Below are 27227 nucleotides of genomic sequence, written 5' to 3' on the forward strand. Positions count from 1 at the left end.
CAGTCCACTAACACCCCTATCAGACCACAGCAAAATCACAGTCTACTTAAACAGAGCAATACTCAACCACGAGGCATCAAAGCCAAAGGAACTGAGTAACATTAAGAAATGCTATAGGTGGAAGGAATGCAGTTTGGAAACCTACCAAAAAACAATTAGGCAACAACAAATTCAATCCCTTTTAGACAATTTCCTGGGTAAAACGTTCCACTGTAATAGTGAAGGTGTAAACTTGGCAGTAGAAAATCTTAACAGTATATTTGACCTCTCAGCTTCCCTATCAAATCTAAAAATCTCAAATAGAAAACCGAAGAAAATTAACAATAATGACAAATGGTTTGATGAGGAATGCAAAAATCTAAGAAAGAAATTGAGAAACCTGTCCAACCAAAAACATAGAGACCCGGAAAACCTGAGTCTACGCCTTCACTATGGTGAATCACTAAAACAATACAGAAACACACTACGGAAAAAGAAGGAACAGCATGTCAGAAATCAGCTCAATGCAATTGAAGAATCCATAGACTCTAACCACTTCTGGGAAAATTGGAAAACACTAAACAAACAACAACACGAAGAATTATCTATCCAAAATGGAGATGTCTGGGTAAACCACTTCTCCAATCTTTTGGTTCTATAACAAAGAACAAAGAGCAAAAACATATACATGATCAACTACAGATCTTAGAATCAACTATTAAAGACTACCAGAACCCACTGGATTCTCCAATTACATTGAATGAGTTACAGGACAAAATAAAAACCCTCCAACCCAAAAAGGCATGTGGTGTCGATGGTATCCTCAATGAAATGATCAAATATACAGACAACAAATTCCAACTGGCTATACTAAAACTCTTTAACATCATACTTAGCTCTGGCATCTTCCCCAATATTTGGAACCAAGGACTGATCACCCCAATCCACAAAAGTGGAGACAAATTTGACCCCAATAACTACCGTGGAATATGTGTCAACAGTAACCTTGGGAAAATCCTCTGCATTATTATTAACAGCAGACTCGTACATTTCCTCAATGAAAACAATGTACTGAGCAAATGTCAAATTGGCTTTTACCAAATTACCGTACAACAGACCATGTATTCACCCTGCACACCTTAATTGACAACCAAACAAACCAAAACAAAGGCAAAGTCTTCTCATGCTTTGTTGATTTCAAAAAAAGCCTTCGACTCAATTTGGCATGAGGGTCTGCTATACAAACTGATGGAAAGTGGTGTTGGGGTAAAACATATGACATTATAAAATCCATGTACACAAACAACAAGTGTGCGGTTAAAATTGGCAAAAAACACACACATTTCTTCACACAGGGTCGTGGGGTTAGACAGGGATGCAGCTTAAGCCCCACCCTCTTCAACATATATATCAACGAACTGGCGCGGGCACTAGAAAAGTCTGCAGCACCCGGCCTCCCCCTGCTAGAATCCGAAGTCAAATGTCTGCTGTTTGCTGATGATCTGGTGCTTCTGTCACCAACCAAGGAGGGCCTACAGCAGCACCTAGATCTTATGCACAGATTCTGTCAGACCTGGGCCCTGACAGTAAATCTCAGTAAGACCAAAATAATGGTGTTCCAAAAAGGTCGAGTCACCAGGACCACAAATACAAATTCCATCTCGACACTGTTGCCCTAGAGCACACAAAAACTATACATACCTTGGCCTAAACATCAGCGCCACAGGTAACTTCCACAAAGGTGTGAACGATCTGAGAGACAAGGCAAGAAGGGCATTCTATGCCATCAAAAGAAACATAAATTTCAACATACCAATTAGGATTTGGCTAAAAATACTTGAATCAGTCATAGAGCCCATTGCCCTTTATGGTTGTGAGGTCTGGGGTCCGCTCACCAACCAAGACTTCACAAAATGGGACAAACACCAAATTGAGACTCTGCACGCAGAATTCTGCAAAAATATCCTCCGTGTACAACGTAAAACACCAAATAATGCATGCAGAGCAGAATTAGGCCGATACCCACTAATTATCAAAATCCAGAAAAGAGCCATTAAATTCTACAACCACCTAAAAGGAAGCGATTCACAAACCTTCCATAACAAAGCCATCACAAACAGAGAGATGAACCTGGAGAAGAGTCCCCTAAGCAAACTGGTCCTGGGGCTCTGTTCACAAACACAAACACACCCTACAGAGCCCCAGGACAACAGCACAATTAGACCCAACCAAATCATGAGAAAACAAAAGATAATTACTTAACACATTGGAAAGAATTAACAAAAAAACAGAGCAAACTAGAATGCTATTTGGCCCTACACAGAGAGTACACAGCGGCAGAATACCTGACCACTGTGACTGACCCAAAATTAAGGAAAGCTTTGACTATGTACAGACTCAGTGAGCATAGCCTTGCTATTGAGAAAGGCCGCCGTAGGCAGACATGGCTCTCAAGAGAAGACAGGCTATGTGCTCACTGCCCACAAAATGAGGTGGAAACTGAGCTGCACTTCCTAACCTCCTGCCCAATGTATGACCATATTAGAGAGACATATTTCCCCCAGATCACACAGATCCACAAAGAATTCGAAAACATATCCAATTTTGAAAAACTCCCATACCTACTGGGTGAAATTCCACAGTGTGCCATCACAGCAGCAAGATTTGTGACCTGTTGCCACGAGAAAAGGGCAACCAGTGAAGAACAAACACCATTGTAAATACAACCCATATTTATGCTTATTTATTTTATCTTGTGTCCTTTAATTATTTGTACGTTGTGTATATATATATATATATATATATATATATATATAATATGACATTTGTAATGTCTTTACTGTTTTGAAACTGTTGTATGTGTAATGTTTAATGTTAATTTTTGTTGTTTTTCACTTTATATATTCACTTTGTATGTTGTCTACCTCACTTGCTTTGGCAATGTTAACACATGTTTCCCATGCCAATAAAGCCCTTGAATTGAATTGAATTGAATTGAATTGAGAGAGAGTGGGAGAAAGATGAGGAGAGAGAGAGAGAGAGTGGGAGAACGATGAGGAGAGAGAGAGAGAGAGTGGGAGAAAGATGAGGAGAGAGAGAGAGAGTGGGAGAAAGATGAGGAGAGAGAGAGACGTTTGACTTTTAGTCTTTCTTTAATGAAACATTTTAATTTCATTAAAAAAACCTCCCCACCCTCACCCCCTCTTAAAACAAAACACCAAAATATCTCCTGTAATGCAGTACTGCATATTATGTACCATACTCACCTTGCCCACTACACCACAATACAAAACACCATATATCTAACCCATCTTCCCCAGCTGTACAGACAGCCCCCCAACACACCATATCTCCTGAAACATCTCCACACTTTTTATCATTTTATACAACTCAAATTCCACACTAAGGTACACTGAGACCATCCCATTAGATAATAGTAAATGGTCTGTTATCCCCCCACCTTTGACCCTGCTCCTCCTTGTTAACCAAATAGCCAACTTTGCCTGAGCAAACAGAATATTCAAAACACATTTGGCCTTCTCCTTATTTGAATACCTGGACCCCATTATAAACATCCCAACAGTAAAAACCACCCCCAACCTCTCACACAGACATTCCAACAGAGACATTAAAGGCATTAACCTGGCGCACACAGAAAACACATGAATCACAGTTTCACTCATGACACAGAAAGGACACCCCTGCCAGACTCCCGGTTCAACCCGTGCCAACAAGCTGTTAGTGGCCAGGGCTCCATGTAAGATCCCTCCACTGGAGGTTCCCTGACCTCGTTGGTACTGAGAGTTTGTAGAGCCCCCTCCATCTAAAACCCACCATACTCTCTGCCCCACATACCCTCTGCCACTGATGCTCCTTCACTCCTGTTAGGCTCCTAATGTTCCTTACCTTGCAGAGGTTGTAGAGGACTTTACTTCCAACCCTCTCAATATCCCCCAGGCTCGGAGTGTTAAAATCTAACAAGTCCTCCAGACTCCCTTGCCAGTAGCCAGTCTCTGTTGTCACTTGCAGTTGGGGAAACATTGGTGGCCCCTCCCCCTTTGGCCGCTCAAACACCCCCCTTACCGGCTCAGACAGTGCCTCCTGGACTTCCTTCAGGAATCTCTCCAGCAGCCTAAGATACTTTATTCCTGTTTGTTGTGCCAGGGCTTCCGGAGTTTTCCACCCCTCGCAGGTCACCCAGCCTTAGTAAACCCACTGCCATCAGTCACCTCTGCAGGGTGGCCGACTGAACCGATCTCAAAGGGATGGTTGGGTTGTGTAAGATAGGCTCCTCCCACACCCACAGCCCAGGCTCTACACCCCCTTCTCGTGCGGGCCATAATAGCTGCCAGGCCCCCAGGACCGTAGAGTAAAAGTCTGAGAGACCTGCTGTACTCAGCCTCTCCAGTTTCATGAGGAACAGCTGCTGGTCCAACCCTAATCTGCCAGCTCTCCTCAGCAGCATGCATGCTGGTTCCCTCCAGCTGACAGTATTGTACAGCAGTCTCTGCGCCGCCTTTAGCCTGAAAGCAGCCACTCTGCTCTCCAGTTCCACCAGGCCCTGATCCACCTCTCCAAGCCCAGGTACACCCCCAAAATGTTAAGCCCTTCACAACCCCACTGCAAACCCTGTGGAAGCAGCGCAAAACAGAGCTTTGCTCTTGCCCCAGTTCACAGTAGCTGACGAAGCTCCCTCAAACACGTTCAGACTATTCTCTAGTGCCTGCATATCCTGCCCATCCTTGAGCATCACAGAAACGTCATCAGCATTCGCTGACACTGCTATGCCTGTCAACACACCCATGCCTGTTCACATCCGGCGCCGACAGAGATGGCCGCCTCGCTTCGCGTTCCTAGGAAACTATGCAGTTTTTTGTTTTTTTTTACGTGTTATTTCTTACATTAGTACCCCAGGTCATCTTAGGTTTCATTACATACAGTCGAGAAGAACTACTGAATATAAGATCAGCGTCAACTCACCATCAGTACGACCAAGAATATGTTTTCCGCGACGCGGATCCTGTGTTCTGCCTTACAAACAGGACAATGGAATGGATCGCATGCAGCGACCCAAGAAAACGACTCCGAAAAAGAGGGAAACGTAGCGGTCTTCTGGTCAGACTCCGAACAAGGGCACATCGCGCACCACTCCCCAGCATTCTTCTTGCCAATGTCCAGTCTCTTGACAACAAGGTTGATGAAATCCGAGCAAGGGTAGCATTCCAGAGGGACATCAGAGACTGCAACGTTCTCTGCTTCACGGAAACATGGCTTACTGGGAAGACGCTATCCGATGCGGTGCAGCCAACGGGTTTCTCCACGCATCGCGCCGACAGAAATAGACATCTTTCTGGTAAGAAGAGTGGCGGGGGCGTATGCCTCATGACTAACGAGACATGGTGTGATGAAGGAAACATACAGGAACTCAAATCCTTCTGTTCACCTGATTTAGAATTCCTCAGAATCAAATGTAGACCGCATTATCTACCAAGAGAATTCTCTTCGATTATAATCACAGCCGTATATATCCCCCCCCCAAGCAGACACATCGATGGCTCTGAACCAACTTTATTTAACTCTTTGCAAACTGGAAACCATTTATCTGGAGGCTGCATTCATTGTAGCTGGGGATTTTAACAAAGCTAATCTGAAAACAAGTCTCCCTAAATTTTATCAGCATATCGATTGCGCAACCAGGGGTGGTAAAACCTTGGATCATTGTTACTCTAACTTCCGCGACGCATATAAGGCCCTGCCCCGCCCCCCTTTCGGAAAAGCTGACCACGACTCCATTTTGTTGATCCCTGCCTACAGGCAGAAACTCAAACAAGAGGCTCCCACGCTGAGGTCTGTCCAACGCTGGTCAGACCAAGCTGACTACACACTCCAAGACTGCTTCCATCACGTGGACTGGGACATGTTTCGTATTGCGTCAGATAAAAATATTGACGAATACGCTGATTCGGTGTGCGAGTTCATTAGAACGTGCGTCGAAGATGTCGTTCCCATAGCAACGATAAAAACATTCCCTAACCAGAAACCGTGGATTGATGGCAGCATTCGCGTGAAACTGAAAGCGCGAACCACTGCTTTTAATCAGGGCAAGGTGTCTGGCAACATGACCGAATACAAACATTGCAGCTATTCCCTCCGCAAGGCTATTAAACAAGCTAAGCGTCAGTACAGAGACAAAGTGGAATCTCAATTCAATGGCTCAGACACAAGAGGCATGTGGCAGGGTCTACAGTCAATCACGGACTACAAGAAGAAACCCAGCCCAGTCACGGACCAGGATGTCTTGCTCCCAGGCAGACTAAATAACTTTTTGCCCGCTTTGAGGACAATACAGTGCCACTGACACGGCCTGCAACGAAAACATGCGGTCTCTCCTTCACTGCAGCCGAGGTGAGTAAGACATTTAAACGTGTTAACCCTCGCAAGGCTGCAGGCCCAGACGGCATCCCCAGCCGCGCCCTCAGAGCATGCGCAGACCAGCTGGCCGGTGTGTTTACGGACATATTCAATCAATCCCTATACCAGTCTGCTGTTCCCACATGCTTCAAGAGGGCCACCATTGTTCCTGTTCCCAAGAAAGCTAAGGTAACTGAGCTAAATGACTACCGCCCCGTAGCACTCACTTCCGTCATCATGAAGTGCTTTGAGAGACTAGTCAAGGACCATATCACCTCCACCCTACCTGACACCCTAGACCCACTCCAATTTGCTTACCGCCCAAATAGGTCCACAGACGATGCAATCTCAACCACACTGCACACTGCCCTAACCCACCTGGACAAGAGGAATACCTATGTGAGAATGCTGTTCATCGACTACAGCTCGGCATTCAACACCATAGTACCCTCCAAGCTCGTCATCAAGCTAGAGACCCTGGGTCTCGACCCCGCCCTGTGCAACTGGGTACTGGACTTCCTGACGGGCCGCCCCCAGGTGGTGAGGGTAGGCAACAACATCTCCTCCCCGCTGATCCTCAACACGGGGGCCCCACAAGGGTGCGTTCTGAGCCCTCTCCTGTACTCCCTGTTCACCCACGACTGCGTGGCCACGCACGCCTCCAACTCAATCATCAAGTTTGCGGACGACACAACAATGGTAGGCTTGATTACCAACAACGACGAGACGGCCTACAGGGAGGAGGTGAGGGCCCTCGGAGTGTGGTGTCAGGAAAATAACCTCACAGTCAACGTCAACAAAACTAAGGAGATGATTGTGGACTTCAGGAAACAGCAGAGGGAACACCCCCCTATCCACATCGATGGAACAGTAGTGGAGAGGGTAGCAAGTTTTAAGTTCCTTGGCATACACATCACAGACAAACTGAATTGGTCCACTCACACTGACAGCGTTGTGAAGAAGGCGCAGCAGCGCCTCTTCAACCTCAGGAGGCTGAAGAAATTTGGCTTGTCACCAAAAGCACTCACAAACTTCTACAGATGCACAATCGAGAGCATCCTGGCAGGCTGTATCACCGCCTGGTACGGCAACTGCTCCGCCCTCAACCGTAAGGCTCTCCAGAGGGTAGTGAGGTCTGCACAACGCATCACCGGGGGCAAACTACCTGCCCTCCAGGACACCTACACCACCCGATGTTACAGGAAGGCCATAAAGATCATCAAGGACATCAACCACCCGAACCACTGCCTGTTCACCCCGCTATCATCCAGAAGGCGAGGTCAGTACAGGTGCATCAAAGCTGGGACCGAGAGACTGAAAAACAGCTTCTATCTCAAGGCCATCAGACTGTTAAACAGCCACCACTAACATTGAGTGGCTGCTGCCAACACACTGTCATTGACACTGACCCAACTCCAGCCACTTTAATAATGGGAATTGATGGGAAATGATGTAAATATATCACTAGCCACTTTAAACAATGCTACCTTATATAATGTTACTTACCCTACATTATTAATCTCATTGTAAGTCGCTCTGGATAAGAGCGTCTGCTAAATGACTTAAATGTAAATGTAAATATGCATACGTATATACTGTACTCTACATCATCGACTGCATCCTTATGTAATACATGTATCACTAGCCACTTTAACTATGCCACTTTGTTTACTTTGTCTACATACTCATCTCATATGTATATACTGTACTCGATACCATCTACTGTATGCTGCTCTGTACCATCACTCATTCATATATCCTTATGTACATATTCTTTATCCCCTTACACTGTGTATCAGACAGTAGTTTTGGAATTGTTAGTTAGATTACTTGTTGGTTATCACTGCATTGTCGGAACTAGAAGCACAAGCATTTCGCTACACTCGCATTAACATCTGCTAACCATGTGTATGTGACAAATAAAATTTGATTTGATTTGATTTGTCCAGCACACTCCCTGTAGTCTTCTGCATAGCAGGCACAAAAAAGGCTCAATGGCTAGTGTTTATAGCTGCCCCGATAGAGGGCATCCTTGTCTAATGCCCCGTCTCACCCAGACTGGCCTACTGAGCACTCCTCCCACCTTGACCATACATGACGCTCCAGCATACAACATCCTCACAGAGGCCAAAAAACATTTCCCCAAACCCAAGGGTCACATTAAACAGCTACTCATGGTCCACTCTATCAAAAGCCTTCTCTTGATCTAGAGGGACCAGTCCAAAGTTCACATTAGAACCTCTCAACAAGTTCAACATGGTACACAATATGTCTGTTCCTTGTGTATTATAGAGTCCAGATGGGTATTCAGTCTGTTAGAGAGAACCTTGGCAAATATGTTGTACATAGCAATGCCACAGGCCTCCAGTTCTTACGTTCACACAAGTCCCCCTTTTTGGGCAGGAGAGTCAGAGCCGCCCGACGGAAGCTCATCTGCAACTCTCCTACCCCGACGAATTCATGCAACACGCAAAAGAAGTCCAGTCCAATTTTTCGCAGAATGTTTTATAAAACTCCACTGGGTCCATCGACCCCCGGTGCAAGGCTGGGGGACATCTGGGTTACTGCCTGTTCATGGGAAGAAGAACGTCCATTTCATCCCTCTGTGCCAGAGAGAGCTTAGGGAGTTCTGCAAACAGAACCTGAGCACACATAGGATCACACAGTTCTGCCCTATACAACTCAGTATAAAACTCCACAGTCTGCATCTCCCCCACCACAGAGGTCACCCGCCCATCAGACAACTGTAGACAATGCATACCCTTGGCTTCACCGTTCTGTCTTTCCAAACCAAAGAAGGAGGGCCTGGGAGCTTCCATCTCCTTGAGTATGGAGAACCTGGCTCTTACAAGTGTTCCCTTCGCTTTAACCTGGAAAAAGCTGCCCAGGTCCCTATGTAATTCAGATAGATTAGCCTGGAGGCCTACAGTGGCTTGCAAAAGTAATCACCGCCTTGGCATTCTTCCTATTTTGTTGCCTTACAACCTGGAATTAAAATGGATTTTCATTTGAGTTACACAAAATACCTAGCACTTTGAAAATACAAAATATGTTGTATTTTTAAACAAACAAGAAAAAATACAAAATAACAGAAAACTTGAACGTGCATAACTATTCACCTCACCAAAGTCAATACTTTGTAGAGCCACCTTTTGCAACAATTACAGATGAAAGTCTCTTGGGGTATGTCTCTATAAGCTTGGCACATCTAGCCACTGGGATTTTTGCCCATTCTTCAAGGCAAAACTGCTCTAGCTCCTACAAGTTAGATGGTTCCGCTGGTGTACAGCAATCTTTAAGTCAGATTCTCAATTGGATTGAGGTCTGGGCTTTGACTAGGCCATTCCCAGACATTTAAATGTTTCTCCTTAAACCACTCAAGTGTTTCTTTAGCAGTATGCTTAGGGTCATTGTCCTGCTGGAAGGTGAACCTTTGTCCCAGTCTCGAATCTCTGGAAGACTGACACAGGTTTCCCTCAAGAATTTCCCTGTAGCTCCATCCATCATTCCTTCAATTCTGACCAGTTTCCCAGTCCCTGCCCATGAAAAACATCCCCACAGCATGGGGATTGTGTTCTCGGGGGTGAAGGGAGGTTGGGTTTGCGCCAGACACAATGTTTCATTGATGGCCAAAAAGCTCAATTTTAGTCTCATCTTACCAAAGTACCTTCTTCCATATGTTTGTGGAGTCTCCCACAAACATTGTCTTTAAGTAATGGCTTTTTTCTGGCCACTCTTCTGTAAAGCCCAGCTCTGTGGAGTGTACGGATTAAAGTGGTCCTATGGACAGATACTCCAATCTCCGCTGTGGAGCTTTGCAGCTCCTTCAGGGTTGTTTGGTCTCTTTGTTGCCTCTCTGATTAATGCCCTCCTTGCCTGGTCTGTGAGTTTTGGTGGGCGGCCCTCTCTTGGCAGGTTTGTTGTGGTGCCATATTCTTTCCATTTTTTAAACAATGGATTTAATGGTGCTCCGTGGGATATTCAAAGTTTCTGATTTTGTTTTATAACCCTGCCCTGGTCTGTGCTTCGCCACAACTTTATCCCTGACCTGTTTGGAGAGCTCCTTGGTATTGTCATGACGTTGGCTTGATTGGGGAGGTTTATGACCCCATAAATACACCCCCCTCCCCCATGTTTCTCTCTCTCTACTCTATAGAGTTAACTCTTGAAAAAGCCCTTTGTTAACCTAGAGATTCTGGGGACATCAGAAGTTGGGAAACGAAACCATATTTTGGTAATCCAACCAGTTGAAAATATGTGTTGGTACTTAATGAATATGATGTCAGATCAGTTGGCGTCTGAGACATTATTACTGATGAGAGGACGAAATAAACTGTATCTTGGAAAGTCTACACATTCTAGTTTTCAGATTTACATGGAATTGTTGTGCAATTTAAATGTTCAAATATGAAACCATTTGTGAAAAGATTAAATGTAATTTTAGCTTCTTAAATGAGAGAATGGTTTGTCATAACACCACTCTGCTCACTCAGAGGCCCTGCCCAAGTGAAGAGACATGGGTTGTAAACTATGAAACACACCCTTCTTTCACCACTATATAAGCCCGTTGATGAAAATGTAACTTTTTGTTCCAAGGACATGCGGACTGGCAGTCCCCACGTTGAAAGGACAAAGACCACCTACAGAACTAAGCCAACATCAGCAAGAACCTAACGAAATGGGGATAGAATTTCAATGTGAAGGTGGCGACCTACATGCCGGAAGGTTGAATTTCAGCTGTACCAGCCAGAAAATAGCATGAGCTTAACCTCTTGAAGCTAGGGGGCACTATTTTTATGTTTGGAAAAATAACGTTCCCAAAGTAAACGGCCTATTTCTCAGAACCAGATGCTAGAATTTGCATATAATTGACGGATTAGGATAGAGTGTTTTCTAAGGTTTTCAAAACGGTCAAAATTTTGTCTGTGAGTTAAACAAAACTGATATTGCAGGCTAAAACCTGAGGAAAATCCAATCAGGAAGTGCCCCTGTTTTTGAAACTTCTGTTCTTATGCATCCCTATTGCCCATTTAAAGGGATATCAACCAGATTCCCTTTTCTATGGATTCTCTAAGGTGTCAACAGTCTTTAGACTAGACTAGTTTCAGGCTTTTATTTTGAAGAATGAGCGTGAACGACCACATTGGGGCGGCAGGGTAGGGTAGCCTAGTGGTTAGAGCATTGGATTAGTAACCGAAAGGTTGTAAGTTCAAATCCCCGAGCTGACAAGGTACAAAATCTGTCGTTCTGCCCCTGAACAGGCAGTTAACCCACTGTTCCTAGGCCGTCATTGAAAATAAGAATTTGTTCTTAACTGACTTGCCTAGTAAAATAAAGGTAAAATTAAATTGCATAAGTGGATAGGTGGGGGCTCTCAGAGTGGGTTGTGCGCAAAAGATTGTTACTCCCGGTCCTAGTGAAAAGCAAACTGTCCCGGTTGATATATTAAACACCCTGAGGCTTGATTATAAAAAAATGTTTCTATGGATATAATTTGGAATCTTTGTCTGCGTTGTCGTGACTGCTCAGACCGCGGACCCGGGCTGAACGCCATGCCCGGACTGGGCACCGGCGCAGAGGAAGGCTCCGGCCATGGAGTGGAACTGGACACCGGCGCAGAGGAAGGCTGGAGTTTATTTTTTAATTTTACCTTTAGGCAAGTCAGTTAAGAACAAATTCTTATTTTCAATGAAGGCCTAGGAACAGTGGGTTAACTGCCTTGTTCAGGGGCAGAACGACAGATTTGTACCTTGTCAGCTCGGGGATTCGAACTTGCAACCTTTCGGTTACTAGTTCAACGCTCAAACCACTAGGCTATCCTGCCGCCCCACGAGTCACTGGAGTCTCCGGGCTGTGAACCGTCACTGGAAGCTCTGGACTGAACCGTCACTGGAAGCTCTGGACTGAACCGTCACTGGAAGCTCTGGACTGAACCGTCACTGGAAGCTCTGGACTGAACCGTCACTGGAAGCTCTGGACTGAACCGTCACTGGAAGCTCTGGACTGTGAACCGTCACTGGAAGCTCTGGACTGAACCATCACTGGAAGCTCTGGACTGTGAACCGTCACTGGAAGCTCTGGACTGAACAGTCACTGGAAGCTCTGGACTGAACCGTCACTGGAAGCTCTGGACTGTGAACCGTCACTGGAAGCTCTGGACTGTGAACCGTCACTGGAAGCTCTGGACTGAACCGTCACTGGAAGCTCTGGACTGTGAACCGTCACTGGAAGCTCTGGACTGAACCGTCACTGGAAGCTCTGGACTGTGAACCGTTACTGGAAGCTCTGGACTGAACCGTCACTGGAAGCCCTGGACTGTGAACCGTCACTGGAAGCTCTGGACTGTGAACCATCACTGGAAGCTCTGGACTGTGAACCGTCACTGGAAGCTCTGGACTGTGAACCATCACTGGAAGCTCTGGACTGAACCGTCACTGGAAGCTCTGGACTGAACCGTCACTGGAAGCTCTGGACTGAACCGTCACTGGAAGCTCTGGACCGAACTGTCACTGGAAGCTCTGGACTGAACCGTCACTGGAAGCTCTGGATTGAACCGTCACTGGAAGCTCTGGACTGTGAACCGTCACTGGAAGCTCTGGACTGAACCGTCACTGGAGGTTCCGGGCTGTAGATCGTCACTGGAGTCTCTGGACCGTACACACACACTGGTGGGCAAGTGCGGGGAGACGGCACAGGACGTACCGAGCTGGAAAGGCGTACTGGAGGCCTAGTGTGTAGAGCCGGCACAGGTTGCACCGGACTGATAACACACTCCTCAAAATGCCTGCGCTGCAGCATACTCCTAGCCAACATCTCTCTCCGATATCTCTCTCCGATATCCCTCCTCAAACTGCTCCATCGACTCCCAGATGTTCTCTGGCTCTCTTCTCGGCTTGGCTGACCACGCCTTGATTTTAGCTGCGGACCCCGGCGTCGTCGCTGTCCTCCTTTACTCCTCGGCGACTCCCGCCAAGGAAGGGTCTCGCATCCACCTAGTATCTCTTCCCATGACCAGCTCTCCTGGTCAAAGCTATAATGATCGTGAAATACATAGCGCACATAAGCACTCATACAAAACAATATTCCACAAAGCAGGTGTGAAAAAGGACTCTGCTTGACTGGCTGTCATGTTTGACTGGCTAAGTATGATCCCCAATTAGAGGTAACGAATATCAGCTGCCTCCAATTGGAAACCATAGACACACACCAACATAGAAATATAATATCTAGAAACCCCCCTAGTCATGACCTGACACCATGGAGAACCCTGAGGGCTCTCCATGGTCTGGGCGTGACAGTGAATACATATGCACGCACCACTTTTCTGTTTTAAATTCTTTTGAAACAAGTTATTTTTCTCATTTCACTTCACCACTTCACTATTTTGGGTATGTCCATTACATGAAATCCAAATAAAAATCCATTTACATTACAGGTTGTATCGCAACAAAAAAGGAAAAACACAAAGGGGGTGAATACTTTTGCCAAGCACTTGCCTAGCCCCACCATCTCGACCTCCAACTCACTAATACTACGCTTGAGTTCCCCCAATACTCTACTAGCCTCTGGGGATGAGAGATCTGTATACTGTTGACAGAAAAGACAAATTTGGACTTTCCCCACATCCCACAATTGACTCAGACTCCTCTCGTTTCTGCCTCCACCTTTTACAAATAATTTTATTTTATTTTTTTTACCTTTATTTAACTCGGCAAGTCAGTTAAGAACAAATTCTTATTTTCAATGACGGCCTCGGAACAGTGGGTTAACTGCCTTGTTCAGGGTAATTGGTTGCACCAGACCTGAGCAAAAAGTGGCATCTTGCAAGAGCTTTACATTAAACTTCCAATAGGATGCCCTTGTGAAATAAACACCAGGAGAATGGTAGAGCCCAACAGCCTATTGCTCTGATTCCTGGACATGTATAAACGATCAAGTCAGGCTGCACTAACCCTAGCCACAAAGACCTACACCCACGTTTACTGTCTTGTGTCATGATATCTAGTTCTCCAAACATCTACTAGCTCAAACTGATTAATGATGTCCCTTAACACTCTGACTGACCCTGAATGAGTCTCCTCCCCATTTCTGTCTTTAGTAAAATCCATTGTACATTTCCAATCCCTGCCGACCACCAGCGTCTCCTCAGGCGCTACCTGTGAGAGTTCCTGCTAAGACACCCAAATTGAACCCCACTCTCTCTCCCTGTGCTATCAAACCTCCAAACGAGCTTCAATGCCATACAGCACTCCTTCCGTGGCCTCCAACTGCTCTTAAACGCGAGTAAAACCAAATGCATGCTTTTCAACCGATCGCTGCCTGCACCCGCATGCCCGACTAGCATCACCACCCTGGATGGTTCCGACCTTGAATATGTGGACATCTATAAGTACCTAGGTGTCTGGCTAGACTGCAAACTCTCCTTCCAGACTCACATCAAACATCTCCAATCAAAAATCAAATCAAGAGTCGGCTTTCTATTCCGCAACAAAGCCTGACTATCCTACCGATCCTCGACTTCGGCGATGTCATCTACAAAATGGCTTCCAACACTCTACTCAGCAAACTGGATGCAGTCTATCACAGTGCCATCCGTTTTGTCACTAAAGCACCTTATACCACCCACCACTGCGACTTGTATGCTCTAGTCGGCTGGCCCTCACTACATATTCGTCGCCAGACCCACTGGCTCCAGGTCATCTACAAGTCCATGCTAGGTAAAGCTCCGCCTTATCTCAGTTCACTGGTCACGATGGCAACACCCATCCGTAGCACGCGCTCCAGCAGGTGTATCTCACTGATCATCCCTAAAGCCAACACCTCATTTGGCCGCCTTTCGTTCCAGTACTCTGCTGCCTGTGACTGGAACGAATTGCAAAAATCGCTGAAGTTGGAGACTTTTATCTCCCTCACCAACTTCAAACATCAGCTATCCGAGCAGCTAAACGATCGCTGCAGCTGTACATAGTCTATAGGTAAATAGCTCACCCATTTTCACCTACCTCATTCCCATACTGTTTTTATACTGTTTTTATTTATTTACTTTTCTGCTCTTTTGCACACCAATATCTCTACCTGTACATGCCCATCTGATCATGTATCACTCCAGTGTTAATCTGCAAAAATTGTATTATTCGCCTACCTCCTCATGCCTTTTGCACACATTGTATATAGACTGCCCATTTTTTCTACTGTGTTATTGACTTGCTAATTGTTTACTCCATGTGTAACTCTGTGTTGTCTGTTCACACTGCTATGCTTTATCTTGGCCAGGTCGCAGTTGCAAATGAGAACTTGTTCTCAACTAGCCTACCTGGTTAAATAAAGGTGAAATAAAATAAAAAAATAAAAAGTGTTAGGCGCATACACATTTCTAAAGTTAAAACCCATGTCTGCTTTTACGACAAGCAGCCCACCCCTACACACCTTCTTTGAGGAGCAAATTTTTACAGAAAGACCTGGTACAAAAAGGACTGCCACTAAAATGTGTCCCTTGTCTCAACATGACCCATGGCTCAAGCCCCTTTCCACCAGAGCCCCAAATCGACTTCATTCACCACATCACTATGAGTCTCCTGCAGAAACAACACCTGTACTTTTTTTGGTTTTACATATTCACCCAACATACTCGTCTTTCCCGCATCTCTGGCGACATTTATATTGAGCGAGCCTACCCGAAGAGTCTCCATAAGAAGAGGGAGAAAAGCCAGCAAAGAAAGAGACCAATAGCAAAGCTCAAAAAGCCCCAGTGCCAGGAAGGAACTATACATCTAAACAGTGTCTGCAGGTTGACCTTTACGCACTGTTGTGACCCACTTCCAACCTAAAGCGTTTCCTGGGTGAGAGGACACCCTCATTGTATGTATGTTGTATGTTGTACTTACAAACTTTCTTAGATTGGGAAAAAAAGCCTCAAGATTAACTTTTTTCCCCCTGGTCTCATTCAGGAACTTTGTCAGTTCCCTCAACGTGTACTTTGACCCTTCTGCTTGACTGGCTGTCAGCTCCGGACCCATTGAGGAGGAGTCTGAAAAAAAGGCCTCATCATCCTCTTCCTCAGACTCACCTTCCTCCTCCTCATCTCCATCTCCCATCCTGATCACCTGCCCTTCCTCTCTGGTCAGCCCCCCCCCTCATGTACACCACCATCCATAACCTAACTAAACCCAGCCTCATCTACATCACCGTCTGTAGCCTGAATAGGTCCAGTTTCTGATGCCTGCGTCTCATTGCCCACCTGCACGTTCACCTCGATTTCCCCAACTGGCACTTGTACCCTCACCTTGTCTACGGCCTTTATGTGGGCATACAAAGCTCTTAAGGCCCAAATCCCCACACTCAAAACACATTAGACTGTGCTGGCAAATCCTACTTAGAGCACCTCACCATGCTCACTTTAAAATACACATTTAGCTGTTGCTCGTTGTTATTCAGACACATTAACATTTGCCTCTGGAACACAACATGCTCGACGGCATCTGCCTGAAAACCTGGCAACAGTACAAATCTGCTAGCAAACTTACCAAACCGACTCACTTCTTTCTGTATTTGATCATGCGTAATAAATGGAGGCAAATTAGCGATTACCACTCTAGTCGAAGGACTCGACAGGGGAGAAATCGGCATCAACACATTCCTTACAAATAATCCTCAGAATGTATCAATTCAGCTCAACTACACATGGCCTCTCAACTACCAAACACTCCCAGCATGCAGAAAGAGAGAGAGGGGGCTCCTGAGTTCTTCTGCAAAAAATATAGAATTAGAGTTGGATAAATGTAGATAAAATTGTATTATTTTTGCACTAGGACTTACACAGGATACTAACCTCAATACTAAAACCTTCAATCCAAATCACAATTCCAGGCCTAAAACCAACCTGAATGGACTATTACTACCAAGGACTATCATTAAAAAACTTCTAACAAACCAAAACCTGCAGAAGATACACAGCGGAACCTGGACACAGAACTGAGTGAGTAATATACAGTCTGAACCTACTTCTAAAGCCAGAAAGTAAAATACAATGATCTCTAGGTTATTTTGTTATATAAAGCTAAGAAAACAAGAATAGTAAGCTACCAAGTTGCTAGGACAGAACAGACCTGGCGTCACCTTCAATTAGCACTGGTGTGAAGTCAGATGTGTGAAAACTCTTGAGCCCAACAATGGCAGGAGAGTTTCACAGCCCCCTCATCCCAAATGCAGAGGCCTTTAAAGCCTCAATTAGGCTGATCCCTGTCCAGAGGTCATTACAATACAGTACCCCATGGATATTCACAATAACACTGCAAGGAACAATGCGGCTGCAGTCCGGAAGGTGAGCAACGGTCTGATCATCCTACCGTAGTTGGAGTAGGCTCTCACCCCCCCCTCTGCTAGCCTTCCCCATTTGCGCCAGATGATCGTGGTGACGAAGTAGGTATCCCTGTTCGTCGACCGTCTGGGGGATGTCCTGATTTCCTGCTGCATCCATTTGGTGAGGCAGACTTCTGTAAAGTAGATGCTGGGAGTTGAGAAGCAAGTGCAGGTGCAGTTAAATTATAAATGGAACATGGCCCAATACAAGAAACACAAGTAGTTTACAGACATGAAACACATAGTCAATACTGCCTTGGGAATGAACCTAAGGGAGAGCCAGATAAAGGGAAGGTAATGAGTGAGTTAATGGTGTCCAGGTGAGCCTATGATGAATGCCAGGACCGGTGGTTAGTAAACCAGCGACATCGAACACCGTAGGGGAGGAGCGTGAGTAGACGTGACAACTGTAGACTAGTTTATCACTGACCTCAACCCAGAGTCTCTCAGAGCGTCCACAGTCAGTCCACTGACACCCCTATCAGATCACAGCAAAATCACAGTCTACTTGAACAGAGCTGTGCTCAATCATGAGGCATCAAAGCCAAAGGAACTGAATAATATTCAGAAATGCTATAGATGGAAAGAAAGCATTGTGGAATCTACCAAAAAAACAATTAGGCAACAACCAATTAAATCCCTTCCAGACAACTTCCTGGACAAAAGGTTTCACTGTCATAGTGAAGGTGTAAACTTGGCAGTAGAAAACCTCAACAGTATATTTGACCTCTCAGCTTCCTCATCAAATCCAAAAACGTCAAGCAAACAACCTAAGAGAATTAACAACAATGACAAATGGTTTGATGAAGAATCCAAAAACCTAAGACATTGAGAAACCTGTCCAACCAAAAATATATAGACCCAGAAAACCTGAGCTTACACCTTCACTATGGTAAATCACTAAAACAATACAGAAATACACTACGGAAAAAGAAGGAACAGCACGTCAGAAATCAGCTCAATGTAGCTGAAGAATCCATAGAATCTAATCACTTCTGGGAAAATTGAAAAACTCTCAAAGAGTTATCTATCCAAAACAGAGATGAATGGATAAACTTCTCCAATATTTTTGGCTCGATCACAAAGAAAAAACAGCAAAAATATATACATGATCAAATACAAATCTTAGAATCAACTATTAAAGACTTCCAGAACCCACTAGATTCTCCAATTACATTGAAAGAACGACAGGACAAAATACAAGCCCTCCAACCCAAAAATGCCTGTGGGGTTGATGCTATCCTAAATGAAATTATAAAATATACAGACCACAAATTCAAATTGGCTATACTTAAACTCTTTAACATTATCCTTAACTCTGGCATTTTCCCCAATATTTGGAATTAAGGACTGATCACCCCCTGATCATCGATCAGCAACCTTGGGTAAATCCTCTGAATTATTATTACAAAACATGAGATAATCCTGAGAAAAAAAAGACAATTATTTGACACATTGGAAAAAAACTGAGCCAACTGGAATGATGTTTGGCCCTCAAGGAGAAAAGGGCAACCAATGAAGAACAAACACCATTGTAAATACAATCAATATTTCTGTTTATTTATTTTCCCTTTTGTACTTTTAACTGTTTGTACATCATTACAACACTGTATATTGACATAATATTACTTGCTTTGGCAATGTAAACATATGGAGAGAGAGAGAGAGAGAGAGAGAGAGAGAGAGAGAGAGAGAGAGAGAGAGAGAGAGAGAGAGAGAGAGAGAGAGAGAGAGAGAGAGCGCACCGAGCGCTGTGCGATGTTGGGTAATGGTTGTAGATGCTGTGTATGTAGCGGTAGCTGTAGCTGAGCTCCCTGTGGAGGGTTTAACATATCTGCTGCTGAGACACTGTAGGGATTGGCTTTTAAACCACACATATGCTGTGAAATGTTGTTCATCTTTATTGTGTTAACAAAGTTAGTGGTATCATAGTGGTCAGGTTGCTGAAGAGATGGTGTAAATATAACAGTAGGAGGCTAGACAGAGAGGCAGACAGACAGAGAGAGATAGATGGGGATTTGTGACCTGTTGCCACAAGAAAAGGGCAACCAGTGAAGAACAAACACCCTTGTAAATACAACCCATATTTATGCTTATTTATTTTCCCTTTTGTACTTTAACCATTTGTACATTGTTACAATACTGTATATAGACATAATATGACATTTGTAATGTCTTTATTCTTTTGGAACTTCTGTGAGTGTAATGTTTACTGTTCATTTTTATTGTTTATATCACTTTTGTATATTATCTATTTCACTTGCTTTGGCAAAGTTAACATATGTTTCCCATGCCAATAAAGCCCCTTGAATTGAATTGAATTTAATTGAATTTGTGGATGAATGAGAAAGGAGCAATAGAGAGATGGAGAAAGCAATATAGTTACATTTCAAATTGCTTTCAGTTCTCTCCCATAGGTGTATGTTGACTGTGAGCCAAGGTGAACGTCTGTCAAGGCGTCTGCATACTAGGTTGGGTTTGCTCCTATCAGAACTCGACTACACATACTCAAAAGACCTTCGCTAGAAACGACATAAAAGCGGTAATAGTTCTGTTTGTCCATCCACGCCGTAGCCAGAATTAATATAGTCAGAATTCATCTAAGATAACTCAAGATAACGCAAGATAAAATAACTCAAGACATTATTAAGTTTTTGCAGAGGAGATTTAAGTCGCTCAATTTCACAGATAACTAAGATGTTTGGTGCAGTAATTCTCAATGAAGAAATGTACATGAAAACAAGTCGTCTCTCGTTGAACGACAACAAACAGGTCATTGATGAATCCCTACTGTTGACCAGTCACCGAATGAGAAGTGTAGACTTCGGCTACCGAACTTCGGCTTTGACTCAACAAAGAATAGGAAGCATGCGGGAGCCTTACCTCTGATAGTGAAAGTGAATTAGATGAATGTCCATGTGGATTATGGTGTCTTTTAATACCTAATGAGTGTTTAATCCCTGTTCATATCAGCCCAGATTCAGGGCCCTGACATAGTGTCTAATCCCTGTTCGTGTCAGCCCAGATTCTTGGCCCTGCCCAGTGTCTAATCCCTGTTCATATCAACCCAGATTCTTGGCCCTGCCCAGTGTCTAATCCCTGTTCATATCAACCCACATTCTTGGCCCTGCCCAGTGTCTAATCCCTGTTCATATCAGCCCAAGGGGTTCTATCTATCGTTGTGTTCCCACAACACTAACATGGTTAGGAGCAGGTCTATGACACACAGTGTGAAGCAGCAGTGTGTGTGTGTGTGTGTGTGTGTGTGTGTGTGTGTGTGTGTGTGTGTGTGTGTGTGTGTGTGTGTGTGTGTGTGTGTGTGTGTGTGTGTGTGTGTGTGTGTGTGTGTGTGTGTGTGTGTGTGTGTGTGTGTGTGTGTGTGTGTGTGTGTGTGTGTGTGTGTGTGTGTGTGTGTGTGTGTGTGTGTGTGTGTGTGTGTGTGGCAGGAAATGAAAGTTACACTACGGATGCATAATCCAAACGCATCGCATCATCCTCCAGTAACTGAGCAGTAGATGAGTGACATACGGTGGCAGAGAGGTGAAAGCAGAGGGAACGTTTTCAGACAAGAGACAGACATGTCAGAGGGGGCTCTTTCTCTCTCCTCTCTCTCTCTCTCTCTCTCTCTCTCTCTCTCTCTCTCTCTCTCTCTCTCTCTCTCTCTCTCTCTCTCTCTCTCTCTCTCTCTCTCTCTCTCTCTCTTGTTCTCTCTCCTTTCTCTCTCTCTCTTCTCTCTCTCTCTCTCTCTCTCTCTCTCTCTCTCTCTCTCTCTCTCTCTCTCTCTCTCTTCTTCTCTCTCTCTCTCTCTCTCTCTCTCTCTCTCTCTCTCTCTCTCTCTCTCTCTCTCTTGTTCTCTCTCTCTCTCTCTCTCTCTCTCTCTCTCTCTCTCTCTCTCTCTCTCTCTCTCTCTTTCTGTTCTCTCTCTCTCTCTCTCTCTCTCTCTCTCTCTCTCGTTCTCTCTCTCTCTCTCTCTCTCTCTCTCTCGTTCTCTCTCTCTCTCTCTCTCTCTCTCTCTCTCTCTCTCTCTCTCTCGTTCTCTCTCTCTCTCTCTCTCTCTCTCTCTCTCTCTCTCTCTCTCTCTCTCTCTCTCTCTCTCTCTCTCTCTCTCTCTCTCTCTCTCTCTCTCTCTCTCTCTCTCTCTCTCTCTCTCTCTCTCTCTCTCTCTCTCTCTCTCTCTCTCTCTCTCTCTCTCTCTCTCTCTCTCTCTCTCTCTCTCTCTCTCTCTCTCTCTCTCTCTCTCTCTCTCTCTCTCTCTCTCTCTCGTTCTCTCTCTCTCTCTCTCTCTCTCCTCTCTCTCTCTCTCTCTCTCTGAGCTGAAGGGTTTTAGGGAGATGGGTGGCATACATCACCATGGAATTGTAACAGAGAGACATGAGTCATAATTATTTGCTTAATTTGTTGTTGTTGTTGTTGTTGTTGTCTGTGTGAGAGATGACCTCCCAGAGGAGTCAGCGGAAACTGATTGTTTATGTGTAGTAATTATGTTATCAGTGTTTGGCTCTCTACTGTGGAATTGGCCAAAATAATTACCGGGAGACATTTCTGTGATATGAAAATCAAGTTGCAATGATTATTTTCTGTGTTTTTGTTAGCTCTTTTGACAATCACACACACACACACACACACACACACACACACACACGCTCTGATATGCACCCAGCAGCTGCAATGTGTTGTTGTAATTATGGAAGATAAAACTGCAGCATCCACTTGTTATAATGTTTGACGTATTACACGAGATTCCACTGTGTGAATATACATTAATGAGCATCTCTGTCTCTGCCTCTGTGCCTGCATTCTGTTCTCTGTATTCCCAGTGTGTTCTTCTGGCTCTATGTCAAATGTCTATTGCATTTATACAATCCAAATAGCCTTTAAGCATTCTCATCCACTCCCTTCCCCTTCCCTCCTCCTTCTCTCTCTTTCTCCCTGCAGTCTGTTCACAGTACTCGCGGGGTGTGTTTGCCATCTTCGGCCTGTACGACAAGCGTTCGGTGCACACCCTGACGTCGTTCTGCAGCGCTCTGCACATCTCCCTGGTCACGCCCAGTTTCCCCACGGAGGGGGAGGGCCAGTTCACCCTGCAGCTCCGCCCCTCTATCAGAGGAGCTCTGCTGTCCCTGCTGGACCACTACGACTGGAGCCGCTTCGTATTCCTCTACGACACAGACAGAGGTACCAGCTGTCAATCAAACAATACCCAATCAATTAATCAGTCAGTAGATCAGTCAATCAGTCAGTCAATTGGTCAGTCAGTCAATCAATCAACCAGACAGTCAGTCAGTAAGTCAATCAGTAAGTCAATCAGTCAGTCAATCAGTCAGCCAATCAGTCAGCCAGTCAGTCAGTCTGTCATTCAATCGTATCATTCTAAGGGAAGCAGGAAGCAGGAAGAGGAGAATGGGATGGAGGGAGTGGGTACCGTACACAGCTCAACTCAGTCATTAACACAGATCAGCTGTACACAGCTCAACCCAGTCATTAACACAGATCAGCTGTACACAGCTCAACCCAGTCATTAACACAGATCAGCTGTACACAGCTCAACCCAGTCATTAACACAGATCAGCTGTACACAGCTCAACCCAGTCATTAACACAGATCAGCTGTACACAGCTCAACCCAGTCATTAACACAGATCAACAGTACACAGCTCAACCCAGTCATTAACACAGATCAGCTGTACACAGCTCAACTCAGTCATTAACACAGATCGCTGTACACAGCTCAACCCAGTCATTAACACAGATCAGCTGTACACAGCTCAACCCAGTCATTAACACAGATCAACAGTACACAGCTCAACCCAGTCATTAACACAGATCAGCTGTACACAGCTCAACTCAGTCATTAACACAGATCGCTGTACACAGCTCAACCCAGTCATTAACACAGATCAGCTGTACACAGCTCAACCCAGTCATTAACACAGATCAACAGTACACAGCTCAACTCAGTCATTAACACAGATCAGCTGTACACAGCTCAACCCAGTCATTAACACAGATCAACAGTACACAGCTCAACCCAGTCATTAACACAGATCAGCTGTACACAGCTCAACCCAGTCATTAACACAGATCAGCTGTACACAGCTCAACCCAGTCATTAACACAGATCAGCTGTACACAGCTCAACTCAGTCATTAACACAGATCAGCTGTACACAGCTCAACCCAGTCATTAACACAGATCAACAGTACACAGCTCAACTCAGTCATTAACACAGATCAGCTGTACACAGCTCAACTCAGTCATTAACACAGATCGCTGTACACAGCTCAACTCAGTCATTAACACAGATCAGCTGTACACAGCTCAACCCAGTCATTAACACAGATCAGCTGTACACAGCTCAACCCAGTCATTAACACAGATCAGCTGTACACAGCTCAACCCAGTCATTAACACAGATCAACAGTACACAGCTCAACTCAGTCATTAACACAGATCAGCTGTACACAGCTCAACCCAGTCATTAACACAGATCAGCTGTACACAGCTCAACCCAGTCATTAACACAGATCAGCTGTACACAGCTCAACCCAGTCATTAACACAGATCAGCTGTACACAGCTCAACCCAGTCATTAACACAGATCAGCTGTACACAGCTCAACTCAGTCATTAACACAGATCAGCTGTACACAGCTCAACCCAGTCATTAACACAGATCAGCAGTACACAGCTCAACCCAGTCATTAACACAGATCAGCAGTACACAGCTCAACCCAGTCATTAACACAGATCAACAGTACACAGCTCAACTCAGTCATTAACACAGATCAGCTGTACACAGCTCAACCCAGTCATTAACACAGATCAGCTGTACACAGCTCAACCCAGTCATTAACACAGATCAACAGTACACAGCTCAACCCAGTCATTAACACAGATCAACAGTACACAGCTCAACCCAGTCATTAACACAGATCAGCTGTACACAGCTCAACCCAGTCATTAACACAGATCAGCAGTACACAGCTCAACCCAGTCATTAACACAGATCAGCAGTACACAGCTCAACCCAGTCATTAACACAGATCAGCTGTACACAGCTCAACTCAGTCATTAACACAGATCAGCTGTACACAGCTCAAGTCATTAACACAGTCATTAACACAGATCAGCTGTACACAGCTCAACCCAGTCATTAACACAGATCAGCTGTACACAGCTCAACCCAGTCATTAACACAGATCAGCTGTACACAGCTCAACCCAGTCATTAACACAGATCAACTGTACACAGCTTATTTATTTATTTTTCATTTCACAGCTTTATTTAACCAGATCAGGCTAGTTGAGAACACCAGTCATTTAACCAGGTAGGCTAGTTAACACAGAACACCTTCATTTAACCAGGTAGGCTAGTTGATCAGCTGTACAACACCTTCATTTAACCAGGTCAGGCTAGTTGAGAACACCTCAGTTATTTAACCAGGTAGGCTCAGTTAACACAGATCAGAACACCAGTCATTAACCAGATCAGGCTAGTTGTACACAGAACACCTTTATTTAACCAGGTAGGCTAGTTGAGAACACCTTTATTTAACCAGGTAGGCACAGTTGAGAACACCTTTATTTAACCAGGTAGGCTTTATTTATTTAACACCTTTATTTAACCAGGTAGGCTAGTTGAGAACACCTTTATTTAACCAGGTAGGCTAGTTGAGAACACCTTTATTTAACCAGGTAGGCTAGTTGAGAACACCTTTATTTAACCAGGTAGGCTAGTTGAGAACACCTTTATTTAACCAGGTAGGCTAGTTGAGAACACCTTTATTTAACCAGGTAGGCTTGTTGAGAACACCTTTATTTAACCAGGTAGGCTTGTTGAGAACACCTTTATTTAACCAGGTAGGCTTGTTTAGAACAAGTTCTCATTTTCAACTGCGACCTGGTCAAGATAAAGCAAAGCAGTGCGACACAGACAACAACACAGAGTTACACATGGAGTTAACAATAAGCAAGCCAATAACACAATAAACAAGTCAATGACACAGTAGAGAAAAGAAAGTCTATATACAGTGTGTTCAAAAGGCATGAGGAGGTAGGCAATAAATAGGCCATAGGAGCAAATAATTACAATTTATCAGATTAACACTGGAGTGATAAATGAGCAGATGATGATGTGCAAGTAAAGATATGTGTCTGCAAAAGAGCAGAAAAGTACATTAAAACAATATGGGGATGAGGTAGGTAGATTGGGTGGGCTATTTACAGATGGACTATGTACAGCTGCAGCGATTGGTTAGCTGCTCAGACAGCTGATGTTTAAAGTTAGTGAGGGAAATGTAAGTCTCCAGCTTCAGCGATTTTTGCAATTCGTTCCAGTCACTGGCAGCAGAAAACTGGAAGGAAAGGCGGCCAAAGGAGGTGTTGGCTTTGGGGATGACCAGTGAGATATACCTGCTGGAGCGCGTGCTACGGGTGGGTGTTGTTATCATGACCAGTGAGCTGAGATAAGGCAGAGCTTTACCTAGAATAGATTTATAGATGACCTGGAGCCAGTGGGTCTGGGGACGAATATGTAGCGAGGGCCAGCCGACTAGAGCATACAGGTCGCTGTGGTGGGTGGTATAAGGTGCTTTAGTGACAAAACAGATGGCACTGTGATAGACTCCATCCAGTTTGCTGAGTAGAGTGTTGGAAGCTATTTTGTAGATGACATCGCCGAAGTCGAGGATCGGTAGGATGGTCAGTTTACTAGGGTAACCCTGTCATTCACACAGCTCAACCCTGTCATTCACACAGCTCAACCCTGTCATTCACACAGCTCAACCCTGTCATTCACACAGCTCAACCCTGTCATTCACACAGCTCAACCCTGTCATTCACACAGCTCAACCCAGTCATTCACACAGCTCAACCCAGTCATTCACACAGCTCAACCCTGTCATTAACACAGCTCAACCCTGTCATTCACACAGCTCAACCCAGTCATTAACACAGCTCAACCCAGTCATTCACACAGCTCAACCCTGTCATTCACACAGCTCAACCCAGTCATTCACACAGCTCAACCCTGTCATTAACACAGCTCAACCCAGTCTATTAAGAAAGCTTGTTACAGAACTGACTGTAACTGCAACTGTGATTATTTGTGGAGGGGTTAAACTGTTGACAGAGGTTAAAGGGAGCCCAGTCCCCTTGATGCTGTGTGTGTTTGTAGAGTGGGCACAGCTGATGCCCTCCACTCCAGACTATCGTCATGGGAATACTCAGCATGGAACCCTAAGCCAGACATTCCAACATCCGCATGCCATGCCAGGGTCTCTCTATACCCTCTGAGTGGCTAACGGTGCCAGTCCCTCTATACACCACATTTTCTCACTGTGTGTGCCTCCCTCCTCTCTGCCAGTCTCTCTGTGGCCCGGCTTGGCTCGGTCGACACCAAGGGGATTGGAGGTGCCGTTTCCGCTTCACTCACACGTGATTCGCAGTGGCAGGGCCGTTCATTAGCATTTCCCATCAGCCCT

At 44.9% G+C, this 27227-nt stretch overlaps 1 protein-coding gene across 8 annotated transcripts in view; it reads left to right on the top strand.

Annotated features, from left to right (window-relative positions):
• The window catches only part of gria4a (glutamate receptor, ionotropic, AMPA 4a), a 197354-nt gene that overhangs the window by 70526 nt on the left and 99601 nt on the right, over window positions 1-27227 (top strand). For all 8 annotated transcript variants that reach the window (XR_008109938.1, XR_008109963.1, XR_008110342.1 and 5 more), the window contains exon 3: window positions 22684-22923. Coding sequence is in view for 5 of the 8 variants with exons in the window: in XM_052505532.1 (XP_052361492.1) it covers window positions 22684-22923 (240 nt within the window). In the remaining 3 variants the exon portion in view is untranslated. The remainder of the gene's footprint in view (window positions 1-22683; window positions 22924-27227) is intronic.

This window comes from Oncorhynchus keta, chromosome 1, assembly GCF_023373465.1.
Source record: "Oncorhynchus keta strain PuntledgeMale-10-30-2019 chromosome 1, Oket_V2, whole genome shotgun sequence".
In the NCBI taxonomy this organism is placed as follows: domain Eukaryota; kingdom Metazoa; phylum Chordata; class Actinopteri; order Salmoniformes; family Salmonidae; genus Oncorhynchus; species Oncorhynchus keta.